At 40.1% G+C, this 27,424-nt stretch overlaps 1 protein-coding gene across 2 annotated transcripts in view; it reads right to left on the reverse strand.

The window, feature by feature from the left end:
- LOC116994774 (sine oculis binding protein homolog) overlaps nt 1-27,424 on the reverse strand; it is a 99,084-nt gene that overhangs the window by 50,697 nt on the left and 20,963 nt on the right. For both annotated transcript variants that reach the window (XM_033056710.2, XM_033056709.2), the window contains exon 4: nt 24,917-25,068. In XM_033056710.2, the coding sequence (XP_032912601.1) occupies nt 24,917-25,068 (152 nt within the window). The remainder of the gene's footprint in view (nt 1-24,916; nt 25,069-27,424) is intronic.

The following is a 27,424-nucleotide window of genomic DNA, read 5'->3' on the forward strand; positions in this document are numbered from 1 at the left end:
CTACATAGTATAGTAGTATGCTATATATATAGTAGTATGCTATATTCTTATGATAACAAAAACCTCCCTCCCATATTTTTGTTATCCAAACAAAAGTAGCTAGTACCCATCCATTAACTATGCACTGTCTCTCATATTGTAAAAAGCTAGAGGATCAATAAACGTGGAAAAAAACCATTAAATTAGTCTTTGCAGAGCAAGTCACCAGGCTGGGTGGTGTGCAGGTCAAAACCACACACTATTCCTGGAGAAGTGTTATGCCTTTTGGAAGGACACATTCATCAGCTATTAACAACAAAAGCACAAGCACTTCCCACATGAGAGTAGTTCCAAGGAACCGGCAGACACGGCCTCGATGCAAGGAGCCATGAGTCTGGCATGCAGGGTGACCTCAGCTGGAGTTTTCAGACACTCAGGCCTCTGTCAAACTCTAGCAACTGATTTTGGAAATGGGAACTCTGGATCCATTTTCAAACATTGAAAGTAACCCATGGAAATGAGTTGGGGCTACAATTTCTGCCTCCAGAAAAGCATAATTAAATTGTTTCTGAGACTGGTAAGAGACTTCAGAGATGGGAGCTGAATTTAACTTTTACAGCAAACATAGCTACATACACTTTGGCTGAGAGGTGGAAAGGTAAAACACAGGTGTGTATCTCCTGATGATAGTGGACACAGACTAGCTTTTCTTCTCACACATGCTCTAGGAAAGGTTTGTCATTGAAGGGCTTTTGAAAGCAAGGAGGTCACAGCTTTTCTGGCCTTCCAGCTGTCTGTTCATACCATGAAAAAAATTCTAGGAATCTACTCCTGTTGTGAGAAAGTTCAGCACTCTTGAAATTCAACAACTTTGAGTATCCTGACTTGAGCCAAAAAGAGACAACTAGATTTGAAACACATAAATATCCACAGGAAAACATGCACATATAATGACTACCACAGAAATAAATTTCATTCTCACTCCTAGTTTTCTTCAGTTTTAGCTGCATTTCTGAGTTCAGTTACGTGGTCATCCAGGAAATCAACTTAGATTGCACTCTTAGAGATACACAAAGCAACCAGAAATGTCATCACTCTTGTGATGGCTTTCAGCAGGGGTTTAAATATTTCTCTCTCAATCTAAAGAATGCAGTGCTGCTCAGAGGAACTCAGACAATTGCAAATGAGCATCCTAGAAAACACCACTTCCGTAATGAGTGCTTGCTAGAATATTACCAACTACTCAGGCACTTTCCCTAAAACATATGAACAGGAAGGGAAAGGGCAGTACTAGGAAATTAATTTGTCTAGATCCTCGGCAGGACCTTTAACACAGGCTTCACTAAAAATGGGATAAAAAAATAAAGCATTGGACACATTTTTTATAAACTCTAATACTACAGTTTTTCTAGTTCCAAAGGACTTTCAAAATTTCCTTCAATAGCTCTATCAGTTTCTATTAAAAATCTACAGTCTCTTGCTACTGTCAGTCATTTGCTTGGTAACAGGTGGAATGTGGCAACATTTATGTAGTTCTGGGACATGGAAAGTAGAACGTAATACTGGAAAAGAAGAAAAACCCTTGGCTGTGCCAAGAGATGCCATTTCTTTTCAGCTGGTTCTGAGGAAAAGATGCAACGGTCTCACGTGTGCACAAATGCATTTATGAACATAAATCCCTAGGTTTAGTTCCATCACTCACAGGAAGTAATGAGAAACTTTAAAGTTAACATCCTGAACATCCTAAAACTACAACTGTTGTAAAGCAGTTTCAACAGTTGCTTCACAAAAAGGTGGAGCTGCAACACATAGGTGGTCAAATGGTGTAAGAGCTCACAGAAGCCCATGTGGGTTTTATTTACTTTTTCTACCACTTTTCATCCCTCTTGATCACCAGGTGCTTGTTGCAGTAGACAGATCACTGCAGGAAGCAGAAGTTCTACAGAAAAGGAGTTTCAAAACTACCCTTGTTGGATCAACTAGATCAGACAAACTTGCTTTTTTTTTTTCCCACATCCTTGCTCATCTCCACACCTATAACCAAGAAAACCTGTGTTATTCTAGATTGACTTAAATGCAAAACAGACTAAGAGGAGACCCATACCTAGGCCGTGGTAAGGAGCAACCTGGAATATTCACAATAAAATTTACAGGCTTGATGGCTGAATGGATTTAAGCAACAGCTGGAATCTGATGAGTCTGAAATCACAAGTAAGCTGATGAGGAGAATAAATCTTTCATGGATTACATTCAATTAAGTGCTCTCACATCATTGAGAGGCAGCTAGACATCCTTGCCCAATATATGCTTAAACTAACTGGGTTCCAGGTTCACCCACTGGGGCTGAAAGCACAGAAATCTGGAGTTTGTCTGCCAGGCTGGATATTGGACAGTGCCATTAACGTGAAAAAGTGCCCAACACTTTTGTAAACTCTAAACATCCCTCCAAGGGTATCCCCTCACCACACCCAAAAAGGGATTGTCTTTAAACTGAAAGAGGGTAGGTTTATATTGGATATTAGGAAGAAATTCTTCACTATGAGAGTGATGAGATACTGGCACAGGTTTCCCAGAGAAGCTACAGATGCCCCATTCCTGTAAGTGTTCAAGGCCAGGTTGGAGTTGTACCCTGAGCGACCTGGTTTAATGGGAAGTGTCCCTGCCTATGGCAGGAGAGTTGGAACTGAATGTTCTTGAGATTTCTTTCCAAAACAAACAATTCTCTGATGACAAAGTACCCAGTTCCTTTTACGTTTGTTGCATGTAACATGCAGGAGATGGGCTGATTTCTAAAAGCTGCCACTCAATAAGAAAGGCAGTAAATTTTTATGCCAGCTACTTTTAGCCACGGAGCAGAAAGTGGCAGAGCCAAGCCCATCATGCACTCAAAGGCTTTCATTCCACAGGCTCCCAGGGCACAGAAGCTGTGGGGTTCTTAGCAAATCTGAAATAGCTTTCATGGTTGGAGATCAAGTCTCGGCAGTAAAACGTCATGAAACAGTGAAGGCAGAGAGGCAAAGAACTGAACTGAAGCAAAACAAACCAGCAACTGACTAGAAAGACAGCATGTCTCCTGGGGAAAATGTTTAATTGTGACTGATTTTATGATGCTAATATTTTTCATTCATTCCTTTCATTTATTTCTCATTTTTCTATTAGAGGAAAGTTTTAAGAGGAACTGATTTCTTGCTGAAATTTCCCATATTGTTTGTCACAACAGTAATTAAGACATGACAGAAGGAGATTATGCTGTGGTTCTGGATTTATACAACAGTGTTGGAGTCAAGACCCCATGCAATTCACTCTAACAAAGTCACTTGGGTTTGGATTTTCAGAAGATCTGGTATAAGTTAAGCAAACAAGGTCCATTTTAGGGTTTTTTCAGGGAAATCAGTTGCTTAATCTTGTCCAGTGCTTTCAGAAATTTCAGGCTTGGCAAAAGGAACAAAGGAAACACTTTCCCTCATTCCAGAGCTGTGAGGATGACAGGTGACAAATGCCCAGCTGCATCAGGGCTGCCCAGATGTGATGTTCCTGTGGGGTGGCTCCCTTCGTGGGCGCTCTGTGGAGGAAGGGGCTCACATGGCACAGGACCACCCACCTGGCTTTCACGTGCCTTTGTGGGTGTCTTTCCTCTCCTGATGAGAGCATGCACCTCTCTGACTGCTACAGCTGTTGATGGGAAAGGAAAACAAAGTGGCAGAAGCCCACCTTTGCTCCATATGAAGCCTTTTGTTGGTGGGAGAGGCTCCTCCCTGTGAAACTGTCCAAGCTGCAAATTCACTGCAGATCTTCAGCTGTCAGCTGGCCAGTCCACAATTACCTTAAACACTTTGACCCCTACTGAGTATCCATCAGGCAGCGACTGCTGTCTCAGACCAGCTCCAAAAGACTCCCCCTGTGACGGTTACTACATCAGATATGCTCGGCTTTGTTTTCCATTACAGCAGTGGCTTTCTGAGGCCAGACAGGGTTGTGTTTTGCTGTCTGTCTTATAAAATCAACCTGTAACTCAAAAATTAAGCTGTGTTCTTTCAAAGATTTTCACTCCTGGTGATAAAAAATCTGTGTGTACCCTGATGATTCTTACTGAGGTGGGAAGGCATCTGGTCATTCTCCAGGCACTCTGACAGCGACAAGATCCATCTGGGTCAACACAGGAAGCACATAGAGCACGCAGAATTTCATTGTTAAACAAGAAGGTGCTGTTTTTCTAAATAACCATTTTCTTAACTACAATCTCATTTTAAGCAGAGGTCACTTGCCTCTATTCTTCAAGGAATAAGAGTCGTGTGATAAAATCAGTACCAGGAAGGACAGAGGATTAGAAACTGGGGTCAGGGAACAAGGATTTAGGAAGTTGAGAAGGTGTCCCTAAATCTCAGAATATGTTCACTTTCCCCAAACAAAAATCTACTATTTGGTTCTTGAAATCTGAGACTCACAACAGGAACACGAGCTCCGTCAAACCAGCCGGGGTTTCTGCAACTCTGACAAGGAATTTGGTGCAACAGCTCATGAAAACAGGTGGTGAGTGTCCAGTTCAGACTGGGAAGTAGTGTACTACTGTAAAATTCCCATCTTCCCACCCCTTGATTTAAGAATTTCCATGTCAAAAAAAATTGGTCAGCTCAGCAAAGAGACTGAATTATCTTGTGAAAGCCTTGTCTTTTTAATTGCAATAGCTGTGAAACACACAATGCATCTTTAAGATTTTACAGTGCTGGTAATATAAAAGAACTGAAATATTTGCCACTGTCTTATCAAAATATCAGGCCTGCAACTTATAGGAATATTTTATGAATGGTAAGCCGAAAAGACTTACTTTTTCTTTCTTTCTTGGGTCACATTCACAGCAATGCAAGAGCAGAGAATAAGCCCTTCTCTCTTCTGCAGAATTGATTTGTTTCATTAAAAGCCAAAACCCTCTTTCTCTTGCCAGCTGAAATAGCTGTCTTTTTATCCTTAAGTGAAGTCATTAAGAAATATGTCAGACAGAGAGAGATGTGTTTTTCCCAGGTATTCCTAAAGCCATTGAGTACTACAAGTCAGAGCTATGAAATTATACTGCACCACTCCAAGCATTTGTTCCTCTTCCCAAACAGAGCATCATTGTTCTTATTTAAAGAAATAATCCTCACAAAGCTGAAATAATTATTCAGCCCAAACAGCCCATAGCAAGTGAAACAGTCTTTAGACAGCTGTCATGGCTCAGTCTTCCGGAAGCTTTGATTTTAATGAAACTCATTAAGGAAAGAAATTAACAGAAATTAACAGGAAAATATCATAATTTGTCTTGTTTCAGAAAGCTTGAATGGAGACAAAAGGCTCTTTAACATGACACGTAATGTGACCAGTCAAAACTCTCTGTGTCGCTGAGTCTCACAGACTGAGTAAGTCCGAAGCTGCTTATGCTGCAGCTCCACAGCTTGGTGCAGTGAAATGAAAACAGTAAATGAGAATACCCTGTCTTTGGGCACTAAGGAGCCTGTTTCCTAAGCATCTGTGCACTGTGTGCCCGTACAAGCATGCAGGAATGTTCAAGGCAATGAAGATGCTACCTGTAAATATCTTACGATAATGAAAGATTAAGGGTAATAAATTCTCGTGAGAAGGAAACAATTTTATATATAGTTTATGACAAGTGTTTCTTTTTGCAATACTCTTCAAAGGAGGGGGGGAAAAAACCCCACTTATCTTTTCAGATACATATTAGGTATCTAAGTAATCTCTGATTTCCCATTCAGAAGCACGAAAAGGAACATTCCATCATGGCTTTTAATTTGAGTGGAATTGACAGAGGAGCATGCGGTGCTGTAAGCAGCTCAGAAAGGCAGCAATAACAACATTGACACGTCTCGGTTTAGTGTCCTCAGCCTCTCCTCTGGCTCTCACTGGCACGCTCTCCCTTAACTCAGCCTGCTACGCTGCTGCCTCTTCCCAGGAGAGAGCCACACACACCCATCCACAACGTGGGACTGGCATCTGCTCAGTGGCTGGGCTAACATCTTGCTCTTCTGCAACTGAGTTTACCTTTGCCTTTCAAAGGGGCCAGGATTCAGACTGGAGAAGTTGTGAAAAGGACTGCCATGGTGCTTGGGACCAGAGGGAAGCAAAAGGGACAGCTGAGAGCAAAAGGGGCATAACAATTTAGAGTCCACATTCATAAAATAGAATTTTCCTGCAGAAAACAATAACACCACTAAGAATCTGTTGAAAGCACATATACAAAAGCATTACCTACTTGGCACTTGCCCCTTGCCACCTGCAGTGGCAGTCAGCTCCTGAGACAGAGCCATGTTGTGCTGCCATCGTATTATGAATCTACTGGCAATACCAGGATAATAATGGGTACACAGTTACTATAACTTCCTGGGAATTTGTATAAAAATAGGTTAAAAGACAAAATAGTGCTTCCAGGGCGGGGGGTGGGGCAGGGGAAGCCTTTGCTATATGGAATTTAGAAACAGTTTTCCTGTGATTTCCTGTGGAATTTGCAGTGGGTGTTAGTGGCATGTAGAAAGTGCTGGGGTCCGTGAGGGCAAATACAGAGAGCAGGTATGACAGACAGGGAAAGTCAAGGGAGTAATCAGAAGCTGTTGGCAAGAGGGAGACCAGGATGGATGCAGGAAATCAAGACTAATGGAAGTGCTTCCAAGAGAATTAAAAAGAGTTGGGCCTTCAGAAAGCAATTCTTGAGAAACAGACAACAGCAGAATGACTCCTCCTCCAGTTCACATAAATCCTGAATGATAATACAAGCCATAGAGGATATGAAAATTGGATCCCATCCAAATGGCCTCAGAACAAGCTGAATATGACTAAACTGGAATCACCTGGACCTTCCTTTATCCCAGCTGACTAGGAATCTGTTCCCAGCTTTTAGTTAGATAGTTCTCACCTGACATTTATCCAAAATTGTGTGCTGTTTCTAATCAAGAATGTCCCTCATACTAACACGCTTAAAGCAATGGTCCACTTGTGAATACAGCTGCTCCAAAAAAACCCCCCAAACTTACTCTATTGAAATCACTCGAGACAAACTGATTAGGATGACCAGAATTCAACCCCACAATTCTATACACAATTTGAGAAGGTTTGGGAACTTTTACTTACTCTTTTAAACTTTCTGAATTTCAAGGAGTTGAGGAAAGCTATTGAAATATATCAAAAGAGAAAGTATCTCCTTACGGTCCCTCAGACTCTTTTTTTATATGCTTTTATCTAGTAACACTATGATGATAGACTTTGATGATAGAGATTAAATTAAACAAACCCTCTTGCATTGTAGGGAAATGCCTGGATGACCTCCAGGAGGTTATTTCTGCCCTAAATAGTTCTATGTCAGAGCCATTTTAGGAATACAAATGTGTGGAGAGATTAGGAATAGATGAATCCTGTATATCAGACTGCTGTGGGTTCACCAGCCCTTTCTGAACTAGCAGCAGTGATTTCTTTCAAAAAGGATTCCCCCAAAATTAACCTCCTATCACCTAGATTACCTTCTTCCTGACTGAGAGAGCACTGAATTTCTCTTTCACTGGCACTCGTCCTCATGCAATGCATTAGAGTATTTACTTAGGCTCTGAAGACTTACCTTACGTGTCCTCTACCACACAAAAAAAATTCATACATAAATTATTCAGGAGTACATGCTTTATCCATTCCTCCTGTTTAAAAACATGTAACCCAAATGCGTATCACTTACTGCCACTCAGCTCAAGCTTCCTACTGGCTTCAGTCTGCCTTCAAACTAAAGGCTAAAGATGACCTGACTTTTCCAGACATGGATGTCTAGCTGGAAGCTCCATCACACTTCCAGGAAGATGAAGTGTTTACAACATCTAGGAAAATCAAATTGTTATGATACAGCTCTTTATTCTTTGTACTGCTTATTGGGGTAAGCAGAAAATATTCCACCAAAATTCTTTTGCTATCTTGATTTGCTCTCATTTATTTTCACGTGCAATTCACTGTGTGTTTGGATCATTCATTCACAAGAGTTATTTCAAAATTGCTTGCACTTTACCAAGTTTCCTTTTACGTCCTCCCTTTTTCTAATTTCAAGGAGGCCAAATATAAATTTTTCACCTTTTTACGAAGGAAGCCTGTAATCGTGCTGATCCTGCCCAATACCTCCACGACCAAAACATTATGTCCTTTAGTCTCCAGTGCTTCTATTTTTCTGCAATCCCTACATCTAATTTGACTGCTCGTGGAGTGACCATTCCAGCAGCAGTGACTGCCTCAGAATAGTCCCTATGAGCTGCTCCATCTCCTGGTTTGGGAAGAGGTCAGTACATCCTTCCCAAACACAGCTATGGCACAGAGATACAGACTGACCCACTTCAGCCCCTGCTCTCCTACCTATGAGCCCCACTCCTAGGACAACTGGGAGAGGGACCCATATTTCTATCACTACCCACTCCTCCGTAATACTCAGATAAGGAAGCCTATCTGTTCCCTGAGAAAAGCCAGAAACCATACCTAGAAAATTGTATTAAGAACATAGAGCTCCTGCACATCAAAGAAAACCCCTTCCCTTCATATTTCAAAACAGTCACCTCAACCTTTGCTATCACTTTAGCTGTTACAGAAGAGCCTGTTCTCTGCTTTCAGACACATGTATTTTATGTAGCATGACAAGAAAACACAGTCAAAACTTTTCCTCGCTCTAGTCTGAAAAAAACACTTTTCTTCTGTATTATATAAGAAGAAAAGCTTTGAGAAGGCTTTGCAGGCAGGTTTGCTGAAACAGTACTTCAAATACAGAGCAGAAAGCTTTCTTATCATGATTCTTTTCATGAGTTTATTTATGGGACTTTTTAAATTCTGGAAACAAGAGCACATGGCTGCTGCACCTACAATCTTTCAACCAGATTTGCCCCTAGTTAACCTCAGTTTTATGGAAACATAATTAAACCAATTTCTATGGGACTACTAGTGTGTAAAACAGGGTGATCCCATGGAGAATTTCTTTCCCAGTGTTTCTACTGTCACTTATTTCAAAAACAGCAAAATCAAACACAGTAAGAGAGTCAACTTTTCCAGAGATATTGTACACACTGCAGCAGCCTGTGATGTAAAGTAAATGATGACAAGTAAAATACAAGAACAATGGAAACACTCAGAGCACTGGTGTCACTTATGCCTGGTAATTTGTATGAGGGCATGCATGTGTCCTGGATGCAGAGGATGATGGCCAGTTGGAGATAATGTTTATAAAACCACAGACCCACATTACACCTGTCTTGTTTCACCTCAGGAAACATGCTGTGACTTAGTGGAGGGTCACTTTTGCCACTGACATTACTCTGGTAGACAGAGACCTCACCTCACAACCAGGCCCTATCTCATATTGGAGCATCTGTGCCTGAACACTGCCAAACGTGTACATCCTTCCTGACAGGCTACTCAGAGCCAGTTAAGCCTGGCAAATATGTTTGTGCACGGCACTTTAGCAATACAGCACACGCAAAACCTGCTAGTTTTCTTCCATAATATTTGCAAATTCCGTAACAGTTGATTATTTATACATTAACCCACAGACTTCATTTCTTCCATCTTATACCCACCCATTGTAGATGTAGTGTTGTTGCCACTTGCTCTGTTAGGCATGAATTAATGCATCAGAGCCGTGTAATTTATGCATGCTATTTTGTCAAGTCTGTTTGTATGGAATCTGCTTTGGAGAGGCAAGCTGCTCTCTACTCTGGGGCCAGAAATAGCATTAATTTTTCTTTCCTTTTGCTGCTATGGATCAAGGTAACTTCAGAGCAGTCACCAGCAAATCTCTGACGAGATAGAAATTGCAATGTTTTGTGTTTTATGCCGCTTCAGGTAGAGATGATTTGTGTGCATGCAGAAGTATGACACTGACATAATAGAATAAAACCCTAGTTGACATGGATATTCAGGGGATACACTATCAGGGCAGCCACACAACCAAGGACAAAGAACTGATTTGCTAAGTTAGAATGTGACTGTGCACTTCTAGGTTTCAAAAACAAGGGAGGAAACCAAACTGCCTGCTTTCCCAGGAAGCAGTATTACAAGGCAGACAGCTTGTTCCACTTAAATGCGCCCCACTGCAGTAACAGTATTACTTGTGAAATGAAGACACAACATACAGTCTTTTCTTAGTGCTTTACAATTCACAGGTCAAGTGCTAATACATATTACAGAGCTCTCCCTGGCAAGTATTGTTAGAGCTGTCATTAAAGACCTCCAAAAGTCTTAGCTGTGCAATTGAAAATGTTTCCAAATCCTCTTATCCCAAACATAACAAATCTTGCTGTTGTTAAATCTGATGTTTTGTAAATTCGATACTACTTGGCTTATTGAGGGGGCTGGAGAATTTTTTTTGTGTAATAACATAGATCTCCAGAAAACGAATAAAGCGTCTCCGCAGCAAGGGAATAAGACGGATCTCTGGGAAGGGATTTATGTAGACCCGTGGAAAAGGAAAAATCAAAGACCACCTACAGTACAGTATGAAGATGATTCTAGGATTAAAAGGCACAATAATGCTACCCAATTACATCTCTGCCTGGGTCATGTGCTATGCATAGCAGAAAGAGGCAAGATGGCAGATACCCTGGGTTATTTTAATTAATTTAATCATGTGACTAATTGGTCTCTGCTGGGTTTCTGTGGTAACTGCTTCCTAAGTGCTGATGGGCAATTGTGTTAAATGTAGCTTGGAAACTGCACGTAGGGTGCAGTGCCTTCTAGGGAGCAAAGGGAATTGTACAGCTGTGTGGGGAAGGTGCTCCTGCTGGGGCACTGATTATCTCCGTGCAGAATGTCTACAGCTGTACCATCCTCTCTGCTCGTCTGCTTCCCGAAGGAACATGCAGAAAACGTGCTAGACTTTCTCCCTCCTGGGCGTGAAAGTAGATTTCCTGTAGGAATATGCGAGGGCACATGTATGCGGCAGAGCACGCGCGATTTGGAAACAAAGGGAGAGCAGCCAGAGCGCCGTGCGTGCAAAACTGAAATGACTCCTGCATGCACAGTGTGAGGCCCTGCAACCCAGAATGTCTTCTTAGTGCTGACTGTGTTCGAGGGTAAATCCATTACCAAGCCCTGACACAAACAACGTGTGAAACCGGGTGGGTTGGTTTTTTTTTTCCCAACTGCTCCTGCTTCTCTTGTATTATTCATGAAATCCCTAAATCCACACGGGTCATAGTTAGCATGGAGTACTGCAAAATGGCACAGAGCTGCCTTCAAAATTGGCAAACATGAAAATGACTTGTAAGAGCCATTCATTGCTTCACGGGTTGAATTTCAGATCACCACGAACAAGAAGTTGTCATCCTGTTGGATCTAAACTTACGCCCATGTCTCCTCACATGATTAATGTAACAGCAAGAATGGAAAGATGATTAATAATAGCAACCTACATTCCAGCAATCACAATTGCACATAAGAAATGACTGTTTAATGGGGTGGTAAGTTAAACCCCATTAAGGGCACAGAAGAAACAACTGAGAATCTCCTCTCCTTGGTACCTTTCAATGAAAAAAAGCAACCTAAGGAAATATCCTTAAGACAATACAAGGCATGCTGCAAATACAGAACACAACAGGGAACAGAAAATGCCATACCTTACCCTAACCTTGCCAGTGAAAATGCAGAAAGAGGATAGGAAATGTAGGAACACATAGCCAGAGAGAGGTTAAAAGTTTGGTAGCCGTATTGTGAAGGCTAGGAAGGTTCCATTTAATAAAGCAAGGGAAAGGATAAGGCAGAATAGTGAAGGAGGAAAAGCATGCACTACCTCTGTGCCCTGGGCTACTGGAGGATAAAGTTACCCAGCCTAACTGTGGCAGACCTGAGCTTTATTATATTTAATCCAAATTTGGTTAAATTTAAAATACCTTATACAGTTTTATCAGCAAAAAGTTACAGTTGTAGAGCACAAATATCAAATTCCTCGTTTTTTTCTTTTGCAATGCCACCACTGGCTTGAAGTTTGTGATTCAGTTCTCATCCTACTGACATCAGTGGAAATACTGCCCCTGACACTCACAAGACCAAAATACTTTCTTTGTTTTGAAACTGGTGGTCAGTATGCTATTGCATATTCTGTCCTGCAATTTGAATTGAGTTATTCACACCTAAGCTCAAGGCTGAAGAAATAAAAAGCTGAAAAAAAACCACATTTGCTGTAAGCTGTCTTTAGGAAAAAAATTTAGGAAGCAACTTAGAAACTAGGTGATATGCTGTAATATCTCTATTGTGTTCTTTGCAAAATTAGGCATAGTGAAGCTGCTACATATTAGATTCTATGCTGAAATGTCCAGATATAATGAATTATAGCTCTACATGACCCTTCTTTAAAAACAGCCCTTATTGTGTGAGATTGAAAACAACCTCACATACTGCTTACATCTTTTTATAAGTCTTTTACACTTTCCATATTTTCACCAACAGCAAATACTAGAAAATATTGACATTTTCAAAATACTCCAAAAGAGCAGTGTGGTGACCCTGACAACTGCATTATGAAGGCTGAAAATTTTTAAGAGAGACTTGAGAATAATGAAAAGTGAGACAAAACATTTTCATTTGTGTGATATTAACAAAAAACTTCCCAGTAAGACTATACCAAACGTATTGTTCCTGCAGACCCAGGAAGAACTAAATGGAGCTATTGCAACTCCTAAATTGGGCCAAAATTACCTTTGATCCAAGTAGACCCCCTGATTTTAATGAAGCTACACCTGCTTACACCAGCTATGTGTTTGCACAACCAAATGGAACACGTCAGTTTGGATCTGGGTTATGTCACAGAGCCCTTCATGCCAGCAGTGCAACCACTCTGACCAGGAAGATGGGTCTTGCCATAGTGATCAGCCCACTTGTTTATCTCATCTGGCAAATTGCAACTGACGCTAGCCAAAACCTGAAGGAAGGAATGAAAAATATTCTATGATCTACACTGTTATAAGGATGTATCTGGGGCTGACAGAGAAGGCAAAATCTCTCATGAATGAGATTTGGTTTCTATTGTTCTTTCACTTGGTTCAGCTATACACTTTGTTAATTATAATCAGTTTTATCAATCCTCTGCAACTACACAATTTAATTTCAGTACTAGTTCAACTGCTACTCCAAACAGAGCTTTCCCACTTATTTTAGGGGCATGTGGCTCAGGCCTTTAACTATTTGTAACAGTTGTGTCTAAAAATGGGCAGTGTAATTTTGGGAAGTAATAATTCCTGCTGAATCTGAGCATGCTATCCTTTCATTTCTGCAGGAGACAGAAAATACACAGAGGATGATGTACACATTCCCCCTGCCAGTGCCAGCCACACTGTTTATTAGAGTTTGATTTTCCCAGCTTAGTTGGTCCCAAGCAAACCAGCCCATTTCAGAAGTGTTAACAATTCAAAGTGTTGTACATCAAAATTGCAAAAGATGGACCTCTGGCCCAGCGCTCTTCTCCTTCTCCACAGGCCTAACATGTTTGTTTTCCCTAAAGCATCTTTGATTCTTCTGATCACTGAACTCTGCATATCCAAGCTCTCTCCAAATCCTGCCACTCCTTGCTCTATACACATTACAGCAACCACCCAACTATCCTCCTCAACACTCCACCAGCACAGAGTCTTGCCCATTTAACTATATATGCATCATCCAACTTATTGCCCTTTGCCTATCCTCAGCTTCAGGCTGTTGTCTAGCTTCACTTATTACCCTAAGATATTTTTACAGGTTGTTTTTTTGCCCTCCTAGGCATACTAACTTGCTTTTGTAAAAGTACAAATTGGGTTTTTACATTATTTCTAACTCCTCCGGAATTATTTTCTGTCTTGTCCGGTATCTGCAACTCCTTCTAGTTCACTATCGGCTGCAGAGTTTGTGAACTTGTTCTCTGTTCTCTCCTGGAGATCATTAATGAAATATGAAACAAGACCAACCCCACTAAAGTCCCCCAGGCACTTCTCTATCCACAACCTGATATGCTGCTCTTTATCACCACCCTTTACTTTATTCCTTGAGCCTGTTTTCAGGCCACTTGACAGTGTTCATATCCAAAGTAATTTGAATTAATCTGAGGGTAAGATTTCATGAGATGCCATTTCAAGTGCTTTACTAAATTTCAAATCCATTAGAACTTCTAATTCGCCTCCCTCAGCTGATTTCCCTGCGTGTGTACATACTAGCCGTGTTTGCTTGGCAAAACCTCTGTATTCTTCTGTTACTCCTTGCCCATATGGTGTAACTGCAGAAAATGGGAATGTGGTTGAGTGGGTTTGTGCATTGAATATCTGCCTTTTGTTGGAAAATCCTGGGTTTTTTCTAAAAAACAATTAGTTTTTCTCAAGCAAATTGAATTAAAAATTTATGTAGCACATATAAAAACATTCCTCAGCATTATAAAGTAATTTTTCTTTTGGCAGGAGACTTGAGTCCTTTTCAATGCAATCAGCTTCTTATTTAAATGTCCAGCATTCTATGAAAATGTGGACTGAGGTATGCTGCATTCACTGCTTCCATGGAGGGTATCAAACTATTCACAGACATCAAATAACAAATCAAAATTAATTAATCTTATCCAGAAAACATGATCCTGAGTCCAAACAACTACCTAAACATCTCTGCCTAAAAGCTGTTACGTATAAAAATTATATCCCAGCTGTTCTTTACAGTGTTGCTACCTGCCAGGTCATGCCTAACTGAAGTTACTCAACTCTGAAGTTTATTCTGCTGTTAAGCAAATTAAACAAAGATTATTCAGGAACTTTCATTTCCTGTGCTTAAGAAGAAAGTAGCCTTCTTATGTCTCCTTTTCTTTTTTTGTTTTTGTTTCAGGCTTTTTTAAGCACCATACAAAAGACTTCCAAATTTTCAGGAACAGTTGCTGGTTTTAATGATATGTTGCAGATCCTTGTCAATATCTCTGCTGCTTCACACTTTTATTTCCTTAGGAACACTCAGCTGAGTACCATCTGCTCCTGGTGATTTACTGCTCTTGAGCTGCTGAAGTTGCTCCATAACTTCATCCTAAGAGACTTCAATTTCTGTTATAAGGCCACAGTCTGATTTCCTGTGGATAGTGTCCTTGGGACAGGAATTTCCTCATCATCATCTGCGGTGAAGGTGGACGCAGGAAATTTAACTTAGTTTCTCTGCTGTTCCACTTTGTCAGAAGAGGTCAGAGCCATGGCTGGATGGCTCAGGGGACTTACAGATGGCTTTCTGTTCTCTACAGAGCCACTTTTTCTATACTTCCTACACTGCCTGGTACCTGCACCCTTCAGATAATTTCTGCACTTCACCTCAGGAACCTTTAACTATAACTGATTAATTCTGGTTTTGAATTTCTTGAACGGAGTGGTTTTTTTACTTAAAAAGGCAAAACATTTGGTATTTCTGCCACATGCATGCCTAGGACCCTGGTGGCATTTCCAGCATTTAACAGCCACATTTCCAATTTGGAAAAAAATGGTTTTTTCCTCTCTTGCTGTGTGAAAAACCACAGAAACAATAGGAAAACAGAACAGATGCAAAATAATTGAATTGCATGCACACAATGTACAGGGCAAATATGCACAAGGCCTGATCTAAAGCTAATTACAAGCAATGGGACGTCACCCACTGATGCCAATGGAAGCTGGATCAGGCCCAAAGAAAGTACACAAAAAAGCAGAGGGAGTTTTTGTATCATCTTTCAGTTACAGTAATCATAGGTGTTGTTTGTAACAGTAGTAGGTAACAAATTTTCCAGTAAAAGTGTGATTTTTAAGTTGACAGTGTCCCTTTAAGCTTATGCACTTCTTCACTTAACTATGCCAGATTTACTCTCCCCTTTCTACTTTTCCTTGCTCAGAGGTATACATACCATCTGTGCATCTAATATGGTGTTCTTAAATAGCCTCCAGAGAGATTCAATGCTTCTTTTCCCCCCTTTTTAAACTTCCTCTTGTTTAACCCTTTTCCTTGGTATTTTAGAACCTCTTTCAGAGTTCCCAGTCCTTCTTTAGGATGAAGTTACCATCTTCACACACTGAAGTAAGGAGTACAGCTACTTGCTCTTTTAATGCTTATACATTAGTCAAAACTCCTAGGGAGTTTCCTTATCAAGGCATTGATATTGATAAATTGCTTCTGCAAAAGGAGGCATGAGAGTGAACCATCCCACAATAGCCAAAGTCGACCATTATTTTAATACTACACAATGAAATAATTCAAACCTTTCTCCCCATAAATATTTAAGTGTCAGTGCATTGCTTTAATCTCTAGATTAATCTTTTAAGAATTATATTTAGTTCTAGGAGCTCTCTTCCACATAATTTTTAGTAGCACTGTGCACCACAACTGTGAAAATCTGGGGCCTAAATTAAAAATACTAAGAGTTATTGAGGCTGAGTTGTTTGATTTCTAAGTCAATGGTTTTCCTTTTTCATTTGAGACTCTGAATTTCAAGCGAAAGAAGGACCACAGGCATACAGGACATTGCAGTGCTGATTCCTCTATGTGGCAAGAGGAAAATTACTGCACTCGGTCAGTCTAATGGAGATGCTGAGTCCTCAGTGGTTTCCCAGCTCCCCAGGAAAGCTGCACCAAGCTACCATGCCCCACTGAAGACCCTGTCCCTCACAAAGCCCAGAGCAGGGCTGGAGAGATGCTCTGCTCTGCTCCTGAAGTAAATGGACAGCAACAGAGCCACGTCTCCCCTTCATCCTGCGTGTGCCAGCCAAAGGACAGGCTCCTGCCTGAGCATCTCCACCAGCCCCTCTGTGTGACACAGGCAGGGTCTGGCCTCCTGCTTCTTAGGCTGGAGAGTAAATAAACCAAAAACATCTGAAGACACATCCTCCCCACCTCCAAACCCATCAAATGGCTGTTTCTAAATATTACTAAACAGATAAGTATGTTTATTTTAGATACAAAATTGCATCAAGCCTGACAACTCACAACATGTGTTTACTTTCAACTTAAATTCAAATAGGCAAGTTGTAAATGCTTGGGGTTTTGACAGAGCACAGTCAGTCACTGAATTTATCTGGCCACCAAGCGATCAAATATTATTGGAGAAACGATTTTCTACTGGAAAGACATTTTACATTTTCAGACTTTTGCTCTGTAAAACCCACCTCATTCTCCCATCAAGTTTAATGCTTGCACAGTGAGCACAGCTTGATTTATGGCAAGAAACTGACTTCAACTAACAATCCCCAGTAGTACATTTTCCTGTTCATCCAGCAGATTATAAGTTATATCCATTTGGCCTCTCCTAGCCTCATTTAAACTCACAAGGCCAGACTCAAGGTTAATGGGTGTAAGAGTTCCTTCAGTCTTCCCATAAACCAGCAGACATTTGCAAACAAACTTACAAGGGATGAAACTTTCCTGGCTAGAAGGGGCCAAAAAGATAGACAATGTGATTTACTCCCTTGGTCTGACTCAGTTTCATCCTTGAATTTATTGCAAGATTTCTATGGCTGATGGAGAGGAAAGTCGCCACACTGGGAGTGTAATAGAGTGATTAAATACAGACTGTCAGCTGACAAGAAATGTCGCAACACCACTGAACTGCTGCCTCACCTGCACAAATTACTTTGCCACTTGTGAAATGTGACAGTAATGTCATCTCCTGAGACACTTTAGGACTAGAAATTACCTTCCACCTTCAGCTGGGTCCCTCAAATTTTTCACTTCTGCCCACTGTGCTACCCTGCCTAGATGGAATTTTGCCCTGTTAAACTACGCTGTTAATTCCAATTTCTGTATTCCACACACCCTTTCAGAAGTGTGTACCAATAGTGTTGCTCACAACATTGTTCCTAATCCAAACACATTTTTGAAAACCATATTTGCTTAATTTTGGTTTTCAAATAAAAATATATAGAGTGAAAAAAATATTCAACCTCCTTTTCAATATTTCCCTAAGTTAATGAGCTGACTGATAAATGAACAGATGCCATTAAGGCAATAATTTATTCAAATGTCATGATATTTTTGAACAAACATTTAATATGCATTTCTTTATTTGCCCATCTTATATTAGTATTAATGATTGATGTGTTCATTAGGAAATGGAAGAGTGGCATCAAATATAGTCTGTGCAAATTAGATTCACTTTGGAGATCTACCCTATGCTTTTGTCAGAATAAAGACTGTTCTTGATGCTCATTCTATGTTAAGCATGTGAGAAAAAAGCTGGAAGGTGCCTAATTTCATACAAAGCCAAGGTTAATCTAAGGCAACCTGAGCTGAGACAAGAAATAGAGGAAAGCAACAGTTTTTTGAGCAATTGGCTAGCTCACGCATGTTGGAACTAAAGAGGTTCAGAGGTAAAGTAAGCACAGGTGTGTATTATATGTGCTCATTTTCTGAATGCATCATTGTTATTCATTTAAACTCTTTAATCAAAAATCCCTTGGTGATGTAAAAACGTCATGGATGCAGACCATGAAGTCTATCTTGCCAGAATTTTTAAAGGAGTAAAATGTCTGTTATCCTCTAGTGTCCTCCTCTCCCCTTCAAAAAATCACCCTAAGTGATTTAAGACCTCAGTAAAGCTCCTTAGTGACCTCCAGAAAAATGCCTACTGGCCATATTTCTCCCTCAGTCACCCTGCAGGTAGCAACTTCTTTCACTTCTCCAATACCAAGGTGTCAGAACATCTATGCTCTAAACTGCATTCACCCAGTGTGCAAAAAATTTGAAAGCATTTCCAGTCAAGTCCTAACACAATTAGTGGTTTTTGTTGTACCATCTGTATGTAAACAAAACCTGCTTCTGGGAAAAAGGAAAAGCGCAATCGTTGAAGCTGTCCAAAACTGATGTGAGGACACCTCTCATAAACTGGTAGCTTTGTTTGAATCAAATGCCTGCCCCTCCAGAGGCAGCTGTAATTAGCATATTCATCTTGATATAACCAAAGCAGCCAGAATGCAACACGACTGATGTAATGTGACACGGTGGTTAAAATTAAAAGTGAACACGCCTTTTAATTGGATTGGATACCTTCTAGTAATTCAGACAATGGGAATTTGATTCAAATTTATAGTATTAAATGGTAGCAGATGGACATTAAAATGTCCATTGAGTTTGCAAACTGACAAGCATGCTGGGTTTGCCAGATCCCTTCATTAAGTCACTGGTGGCATCAGTCAGGTGCTGCTGCCCATTCCATTGTTAGCAGTGGCAATACATTTTGCTTTGCTGTGGATGAGCAGTGAGATATTCTGACTGATGGCCTCAGTAGGTTAATTTGGAATTTCATTTGCCTCTTCTAATCACGAAAAATTCTACCTCTGGTTTAGAGAAACAGCTCTATGAGATCTCTAGGTTTAGCACCCTGTAAATAACAAGGTAGGTGATGACAGCAAGACAATTATGCCAAATCTTCTTTCTGACCAATGCCATCCATTTCTTCCAAAGCTCAGTATTTTCTTAATATTTCAGTCTCTGTTCCAGATTCTTGGTCACTATCTGCAGCCTTCAACCCTGCACAAGCTTTAAAAACATCTCCTGAATGAGGTTATTTTCCTTACCCCTCCTTCTCCAGCCAGTTTCTCAAAGAAGTTTGCAATTGTGCCCCACACTTGAGCTGTTTCCCCTGCAGACTCAGCGTCTCATCTGCATTCACTCATCAGCGCTCATTTATATCTCAACAAAGCAATCACAGCTATGGAGATGTTTGTTGTCTTTTTCCCCTCTACCTTCAAGCATTTGCAAGAAACCTTTTTAATTGGCTGCTGTGGCAAATACACGCATGCACACACACAGATGTGCACACACAAACACACACACGCACGTTCTACGCAAACCCACAGCAGCAGAAGCAACTTCGTGAACCATTTATTAAATCCTGCCTTTCTCTACAGCTCCACAGAACCAAATATGGACAACTGCATGCGAAGATGGTGGGACACCTGCTCTGCACTGACCTTTCTGAACACCTGATTAACACAAGTTATATCTCTAGGAGAAAGATTTTCTATTCAGAGCCCCATGTGTTTCAGCTATGGAAAGGGAGTCTAAAGGAACAGCTAAGCTTTTTTTTTGGTCAGGGAATTATTTGCATCAAGTTGCTTTAAGCAATTTTCTGAATTTCAATGAATAATGATCACTTTACAAATTAAATTTTGTAGATGCATAAGAAAGAGATGAAAGTAGCTTTTTTTTGCCATTACTCATTGACTTAACAGTGAGATTATTAAATATCTCTCATGCACAGTTAGGCCGCACAATTAAGCTTAAAATCAAGAGAACTTTCTCTGACAATCCTCAGTAATAATTTTGGGGAATGATAGCTGCTGTTTGCTCCCAGTTTATAGTATGTATTTGTATATAAATGTCCATATTATCACTTAGTGATAGATGTTAATTAACAAAAAATTATGCAGGCAAGAGTGCTAAAGCTATATGATGTTGCATGCTCTTTGTCATCTTTAAATACAGCTTGAAAATGTGAGGAGTCATCTAACGCAACAGAACTCAGAACTAAATAAATGTGTGCAACTTCTTACAGCTCCATTTGATGGTTCACATTCATTTTTACCACACAGATGAGATAAAGGACCCTAAACCAAACTCCCTGCCAGCACTACTAACACAGTGTTGCCCATCACTATACTTCACAGGGAGAAAAGGGTCATCCTTGTTTACATCTTCATGGTGCTAAAGAGTAGTTTACGTTTACTTCTTGATTTATGCCTTTTTGTTTATTAGTATGAATGAAATTGGACTGCACTGTAAACAAAAACATCTATCTTTCTTCCTAATTGGGACGCAGTGCGAAGCAGGGACAAGGTTAAATATAAAATACTGCCTGAGAACCTTGCAGTCACTATGTCACCAAAGTCTTAGTCAAATCAAGTAAATTATTCTTTAATATATCTGTGAAGAGAGTTTATAACCTCTGTGAAGTCAGTCCTAGTTCTACATTTGGCTATTTGGTCATAATAAATTTGTTTTCTGACCCATTGAGTCAAACAACTTAATTTCAAAATTAATCTTTTCAAGCTTCAGACTCCCTGGATCCAATTATGAATCCAACTGTTCCCTTTAAATTTCATATTCGGAAAATTGGAGGTCTAGGGTTTTTTGCCCTTACGTGACTCTTGGTACTTAACTTTCTGTTAGTTGGTGTACAAAATTACATCTAAGAAGGGAGCATCTTTGGTTACTAACATAAGTTCCAAATGCTTGCTTTTCCAGCAATGGTTCTTTTTAATTGGTATTATTACACATAACAGGTTGTCATTGTATAGTATTCATTATGTGTATTTGACTGGGCAGAATTGACAAAACAGGAGCAGGAATGCAGATTTTGGTTATTTTTGTTTGAGGGTGGCAGCGGTGATATTTTTAGGTTTCTTTCTCAATTTGATCTTGTCTAAATACTTTGGTTTTTGCTTAATGGGGTAAAAGCCTCAATTTTTTGTTAATTTATATCTGATAATTTAGATAAATTTACTATGTTGGGAGAGCCTTTATAATTTCAAAACATATATTTCTATTCTTGCAAGGCATGGTTGTTGGCTGATATAATTTTAAACAGTCATGACTTCAAAATACCTGGAGCAAAATTTGCATTTCTTATTAGAAAAGCAACATAAGTTGCACCAGTCTTTTTCCTCACAAGCTTCCCATTGCAGGCATGAAGGTCCCTGACAACCCTAGCTATGCAGAGGATACAGGGAGCTTGTGGTGCACAAATAGACACACCTCCAGCAGGACAAAAGGCAGGAAAGCCTAACAGGCACCTCTGACTTAACTCCTTGGGTTCAAAGCTCCGAAGGCCAGGAAGGTACCAGCTTATTGCAGTGTGTTGCTACTCTTGCTAAACCTAGCACAGGAAAGGGCTGGGAAGGAGTTAGAAGTTAGGAGCAGCCAATGCCAAGCTGACCTGGGGCTTTGTGGAGCACTCCAGTGTGGGATCATGTCAAGCCTTCTCCCAATTGGGAATCTGTGGCATGCAGCACTGTAGTGTGCACTTGCCTTCTGTATGCGAAAAGATTTTTTCATTAGGATGATTACAAAAGTCCTCATTCTGAACACAGCAATTGTCATTCAGGGATGGATAATTCACAGCATTACGCAGTGCTGTTTTGAGGCATTAGTGAAAACTAATTCTTTACTGCTTAAACAGCCCTATCATCTGAGGCCAGCACTTACTACAGCACTTCTTATCTAGGGAAGGGAGGGAAGACTGCTTAACATGATCCATTAGGAAACTCAAGCTTATATAAAGTGACCACAAAGTCCTATCAGCTCCCAGAAATGCAGCAGCTGTACATATTTAATGTAATACAACACTATATTGTGGTAGAGATCCACTGTTTAAAACATGCATAAGGTAGGTGAAACGTGACTGTTTTGCTCCTCTGTTTGAAAAATGAGAAAGTGTAGAGTGGCATAACTCCTTAAAATACATAAATAAGCATTAGAGTCATGGAGAAGACAGGTATGCTGTTGGAATAGCAGTAACAGAGCAAAGGTCAGCAGTTAAATCTGAAACTATTGCATCCTGGTTCTTTCCATCTTATTCCTCAAGACTCCACTCTGTTACTAACAGTGAAGTGCAAAACCAAAAGTGTGAGGGTCTGCTGAGTTCTACTGTGCTTGTCTTAATTTAACACTTCCTAAATATTCTGTCCCCAGATCATCTAATACCATAAACATACATGCAAGGGGCAGCTACAGATTTCCTCTGCTCAGTCAGATCCTGTGAAATTTCAGGTTCCACAAGTCCAAAGAGAAAGAAAATTTAACTCACTGGCTTAGCTTTGAAGCAGAGCCAATCAACATGATAATGTTTTCTCACCATGCTTTGCCAAGTCCTCCCACATGACATTTTGTTAGTTTGAAACTTCTCTGGTGAATAATAGGACATTTCACTGGGATATGCTGGTATATGAAAATATTAGGAACATCTATTGTGTTTATATATGTATGTATGTGTGTGTGTTTGTATATACACACACACAAAATAATGAACACAGAGAGCTTTCTGGATGGAAATATTCAGCATCTTCCAGAAGAAGTCAACAGAGGTGTAGGAAAGGGAACCAAGGAGAATGTGAAGCTCTAATTCATCCTTTCTCATAATACAAGGACAAGGAGGCCTCCAATAAAGCACAAGCATAATAAATAGTAAGTCAGGTAAAAGGGAACTTTTTCATATAGTGCTTCACTGATTGAATTCATGGTCATAAACTATTACTGAATTCTACTACTAATGTGTTATTAGAAGGCTGAAGTATACCTATGCATTATGTTATCATGCATTTATTTTCATTTAGTGGAGATCTAAATCTCTTATTTCAGCATCTAAGCTGTAAGTAAGAAAGAATACACCAAGTTCTTTCATCTGCCTCTCCAAGGTTTCCCAAATTATCTGTTACTCATCAGTTCTGGGCACACAGGACCACCTAAGCAGGATCACTGACAATGCCTCCATTACTAGGGAGAATCTCATCCATGTAAATTTGTGACTGGAAGTCACAGGAGCATTAGATGAGAGATTTGTACCCTGTCAGTCCAGAGTCTCTGGACTGTGCCTTGCACATTGTAAGGCACACAGAACTGCATGAGATAGAAGTACACATGTGCACATGCAAATTTATTTTCAAATGAGGAGAATCTAAGGAGCGCATATTTCCCTCCTCTACACTTTTTCTAGATAAAAAGTATGTAAACAGCACTCTTCACAGAATACTCATGTGACTTATACTTGCCTGTATGCTCCAGTAGACAATATGAGCTTGATTCTCCAAGACTGCCACTAAAATTCCACTCTACTGATTTTTGCAACCTAATTCTTCAGGCTTTGGTTTTTGTGGTTGGTTTTTGGGTTTTTTGTTTGGTTTTTTTTTTTTTTTTGGTAGGATGATGTGACCCAAATTAATAAAGGATGTTAATTTGCTATAATATTTTATCTTGAGTCTAGAATCAATATGTACTTTTTTTTTTTTTTGACAGATGTAAAAGGCCAGATTTAGAAACGTGAAGTCAGTTAGTCAGTTTGAACTTGACAGGCTTGGAATGTTCTGAAGCATGAGGGTAAATGGCATCATTTCGAAAAATGTAAAGAGTTTTATGAATGATAAACATTTCTAAGACAATAAAGTTACCTAAAGGCTCACACTATTGAGCACCAAAAGGAAACAGTTACTTTTTTAACAACTAAAAATTTGAGGTGTTTCTTTTCTATTTTTCTTTAAATGACATGTTACAAATTCTGCTGCAGAAAAGCAGCTGCTGAAGTAACCTAGAGGGCATTTTCAGGAACTGTACTTCAGTGATTACAGCAATTTTTGTAGACATTCAATACTAGGATTGCTTTCTAATTTTAGATGGAGTTAAATTTAAATTGAGTAGGAGGGGCTTTCGCATTACTCTAGATGTTCTAACATTGCTTACCCCAACCCAAAAACTGTATAGTGTCTGAATTTTGTAGCAATGGTAAGCTATTAAAAATTATACACTTTTAAAGAATGAAACTAGAGTTCATTAGCAGCAGTGAAAAGATGTCCAGTATTGTGATGGGACTGAGACTTAGGCACTGAAAGCATTTACCCACTAGCCATGATCCCAATGCCATGGGACTTGGTGGCACTGTCATACACAACCTTTCTCTGCTCTATTTCTTTGATTCTTCCTCTTAGCTGTGTATGTGTAGGAAGTTTCCTGAGACTCTAAGGCCAAATTCAGAGTCTTATGTTAATGCTTATTAGTATCTAAATTCCCTGACTCTCACAAAACCCAAGTATCAAGCTGAGAGAAACTGAAAGAAAGAAGGTTAGTAAAGGGCTGACAGTCCAACAGACAATACAGATGGAAAGTGGTGGGACTAGGTGAAACAGAAAAAAAAGAAAGGAGTTTCTATTAGATGCTAAATGAGACTCAGGCTGGGCCTGATTAAAGCCATATCTATGTAGGTTACATCTTTCCTTATTTCTCTTACCTTGTTTCTCTTGAAATATGCTCTTCGGCAAGCTGCAAAGCACTTCTCGCTGCAGAAGCATTTCACTTCACTTCCCATACTCAGGGAATAGCGCTTGATTCCAACTTTCTGGCACCAGGCACACATTATTTGTACATTTGACACATCATCTTCTACAACAAAAATATAAGAACAATGTTTACATGAGATGCAAACACCTTCCTCAGACATCTGCACACTTACTCTTAGATACAAGCAGCACCAGCTCATCTTATTTCTAACTCCCTCACTGTCAGAGAGCACAACTGTGCCTGCCTGTGATCACCAGCTTCGTCCTCAGGCAGCCGGTGACCTGTGCCAGCCAGACTCAGCAGACTGGCAAAGCTTCTAAAATGGCTGGAAAAAGATGATTAGCTTCAAAAATTGTGCACTGCTGAAAATGTCTGGAAACCTCGAGAATTTTCCAGCATGCTTTAAGAGCGCACAACTCTTCATTAAACAAGTAACCAAGGCTGAAGGTTTAGTGGGCATTGCTGCTTTTTTCTTGTTACTTACAGTCTGCTGAAGTGAGTCCCTGAGATGCTCTGCTCAGCAAGCTGGCGATAAAACACAGACAGAAGGTGCTGCACCAAGGCAAGTCTCTAACACGAGCCCTCTTCTAAATAAGAAGGAACCTAAAACGCCCCTTTTCTACATTATTTTGAAATTACTAGCATACAAAACAGGGAACTTGTGTGTGAATTCAGCAGTCACAGAAACACAGACTTGAGCAAGGCAAAAGTTGCAGCACTGTGGCAAAATCTGCCAGGTTACTTTCAGTCATTACACTCATTGGTCAAATTTTAATTCAGGCAGAATTCCTGAGCCTCTTTCAAGCTCTTCTCTAACATGTGTTACAAATGTGGCATGTGTGCCTTCTGCCATGTGAAAATACCCCAGAGCTTATTTACTAATCTGCAGCAATATCCTTGTTGTGGTCATCATTCCTACTTCAGCTTCACAGACAACAGCAGTGAATAGGTAAGTCTACTAAACAGATCAATCAAAAAGTTAGCAAAACTCTTTCTGACTTAAAACTCAGAATTCTTCAGTTCTTATGTCCAGTTTATGATACTGAATGACCTTTCAGTTACAGACAGCAGCCATTGTCTAACTTCTGAGAAAAAATATCCCTAGAGACTAATTGTTGAAGCAGTTCCTGGTCCATGAGCTGTGGAGAATTCATAGCTTAGAGATTCTGTCATGCAGCCATCCTATTTCCCTATAAAGGATTTGTTTTTGAAGCTACGCTGTCATCGTTCTGTAAAATTATTGGCAAACTAATTTTTAGCAGAGTGATTTGGCTCCTTTCCCTGACTATCATAACTCAGAACTGCATGCTGAATTTTACTCACCTTATTGGAATAAATATTGCTAGTTTAATAACTTTTTTCCGTCCACAAATTGTGTTATGATTTACAGCCACAAATAAAATTCTACAATGTAAAATAATGACCTTTTAGTTTTAATCAGACTGCCTACCTTTAAACCTATATTTAAGGCCAAGTTATAGCTCAGATTTGTGCTTAATGTATCACTTACCCTTTGGAGTGGGATTTGACATTATTATAAGTGCCTTCATATACTGAACACGAAGGGAAATCAAAACAATTTCGCCAAAATTATCACTAGCCATCTCTAGGGTCAAAAGCCTGCTCTGAGTTGGCTGTAACATCAGCCAGGCACACAGCTTGCAGGGTGCTGCTGTGGTGGTTTTGCATGGGGTCATTGCTGCCTTCTCTGCAGGCTGGTCTTGTCTAGGATGCCAACTACTCCAGCACAGGCCAAGAGCTCTTACCCCTACTCTTATCCTGAGCCATTTGAGGTAGTTATCTTTTCCAAAGGCACCCTGATTCAGCTATCTTTGCACCATAACAAACCAATTCCTTACAGACTGAACTTGCCCCTTTGAATGTACCAGGACAACAGAAGATCCTCTGAATCAAAGGAACCAGACAGCAGACTCTTGTTTCAGATAACAGAAACATATATTCCCCTACTGATAAGAAGTATTTTATCTCTGGAAAAGAGAAGATCTACCAGTGATACCTTTCTAATAGCCTTCATTTCTGGTGAGAGGAACTCTCATAAATGAAAAAAAAAGAATATTACAGAGTTGAAAGAGTTCACTGGCAGAGTAGGCGCTGAAGTAGTTCTTTTTGAAGCAGGTTAGCTTGTCTGGGGCACAGTTTTTAAAGGGAAACACAGAGATGCACCATTGGGATTCTCAGGGGCTTTCATGAGTGATTTGATAGGGGGAACACCTCAGCTGTCACTCAATTCCTGTTCACTGATTCACATGAACTGTCTCCCATAGATGATGAGAAAGACACACACAATTGTTCATTTCTAATTACATAGGCTCCCAGCAGCAGTTGTTTACATGGAAAAGCCAGGTTATTCACTTCTCTGCACTTTTGTGCAGGCAGCTATGCAGGACAGTCAGGTTCAGCCTACCTCTACCAAAGATCCTTTAAAATACATTGAGGA

This window comes from Catharus ustulatus, chromosome 3 (assembly GCF_009819885.2).
Source record: "Catharus ustulatus isolate bCatUst1 chromosome 3, bCatUst1.pri.v2, whole genome shotgun sequence".
NCBI lineage: Eukaryota > Metazoa > Chordata > Aves > Passeriformes > Turdidae > Catharus > Catharus ustulatus.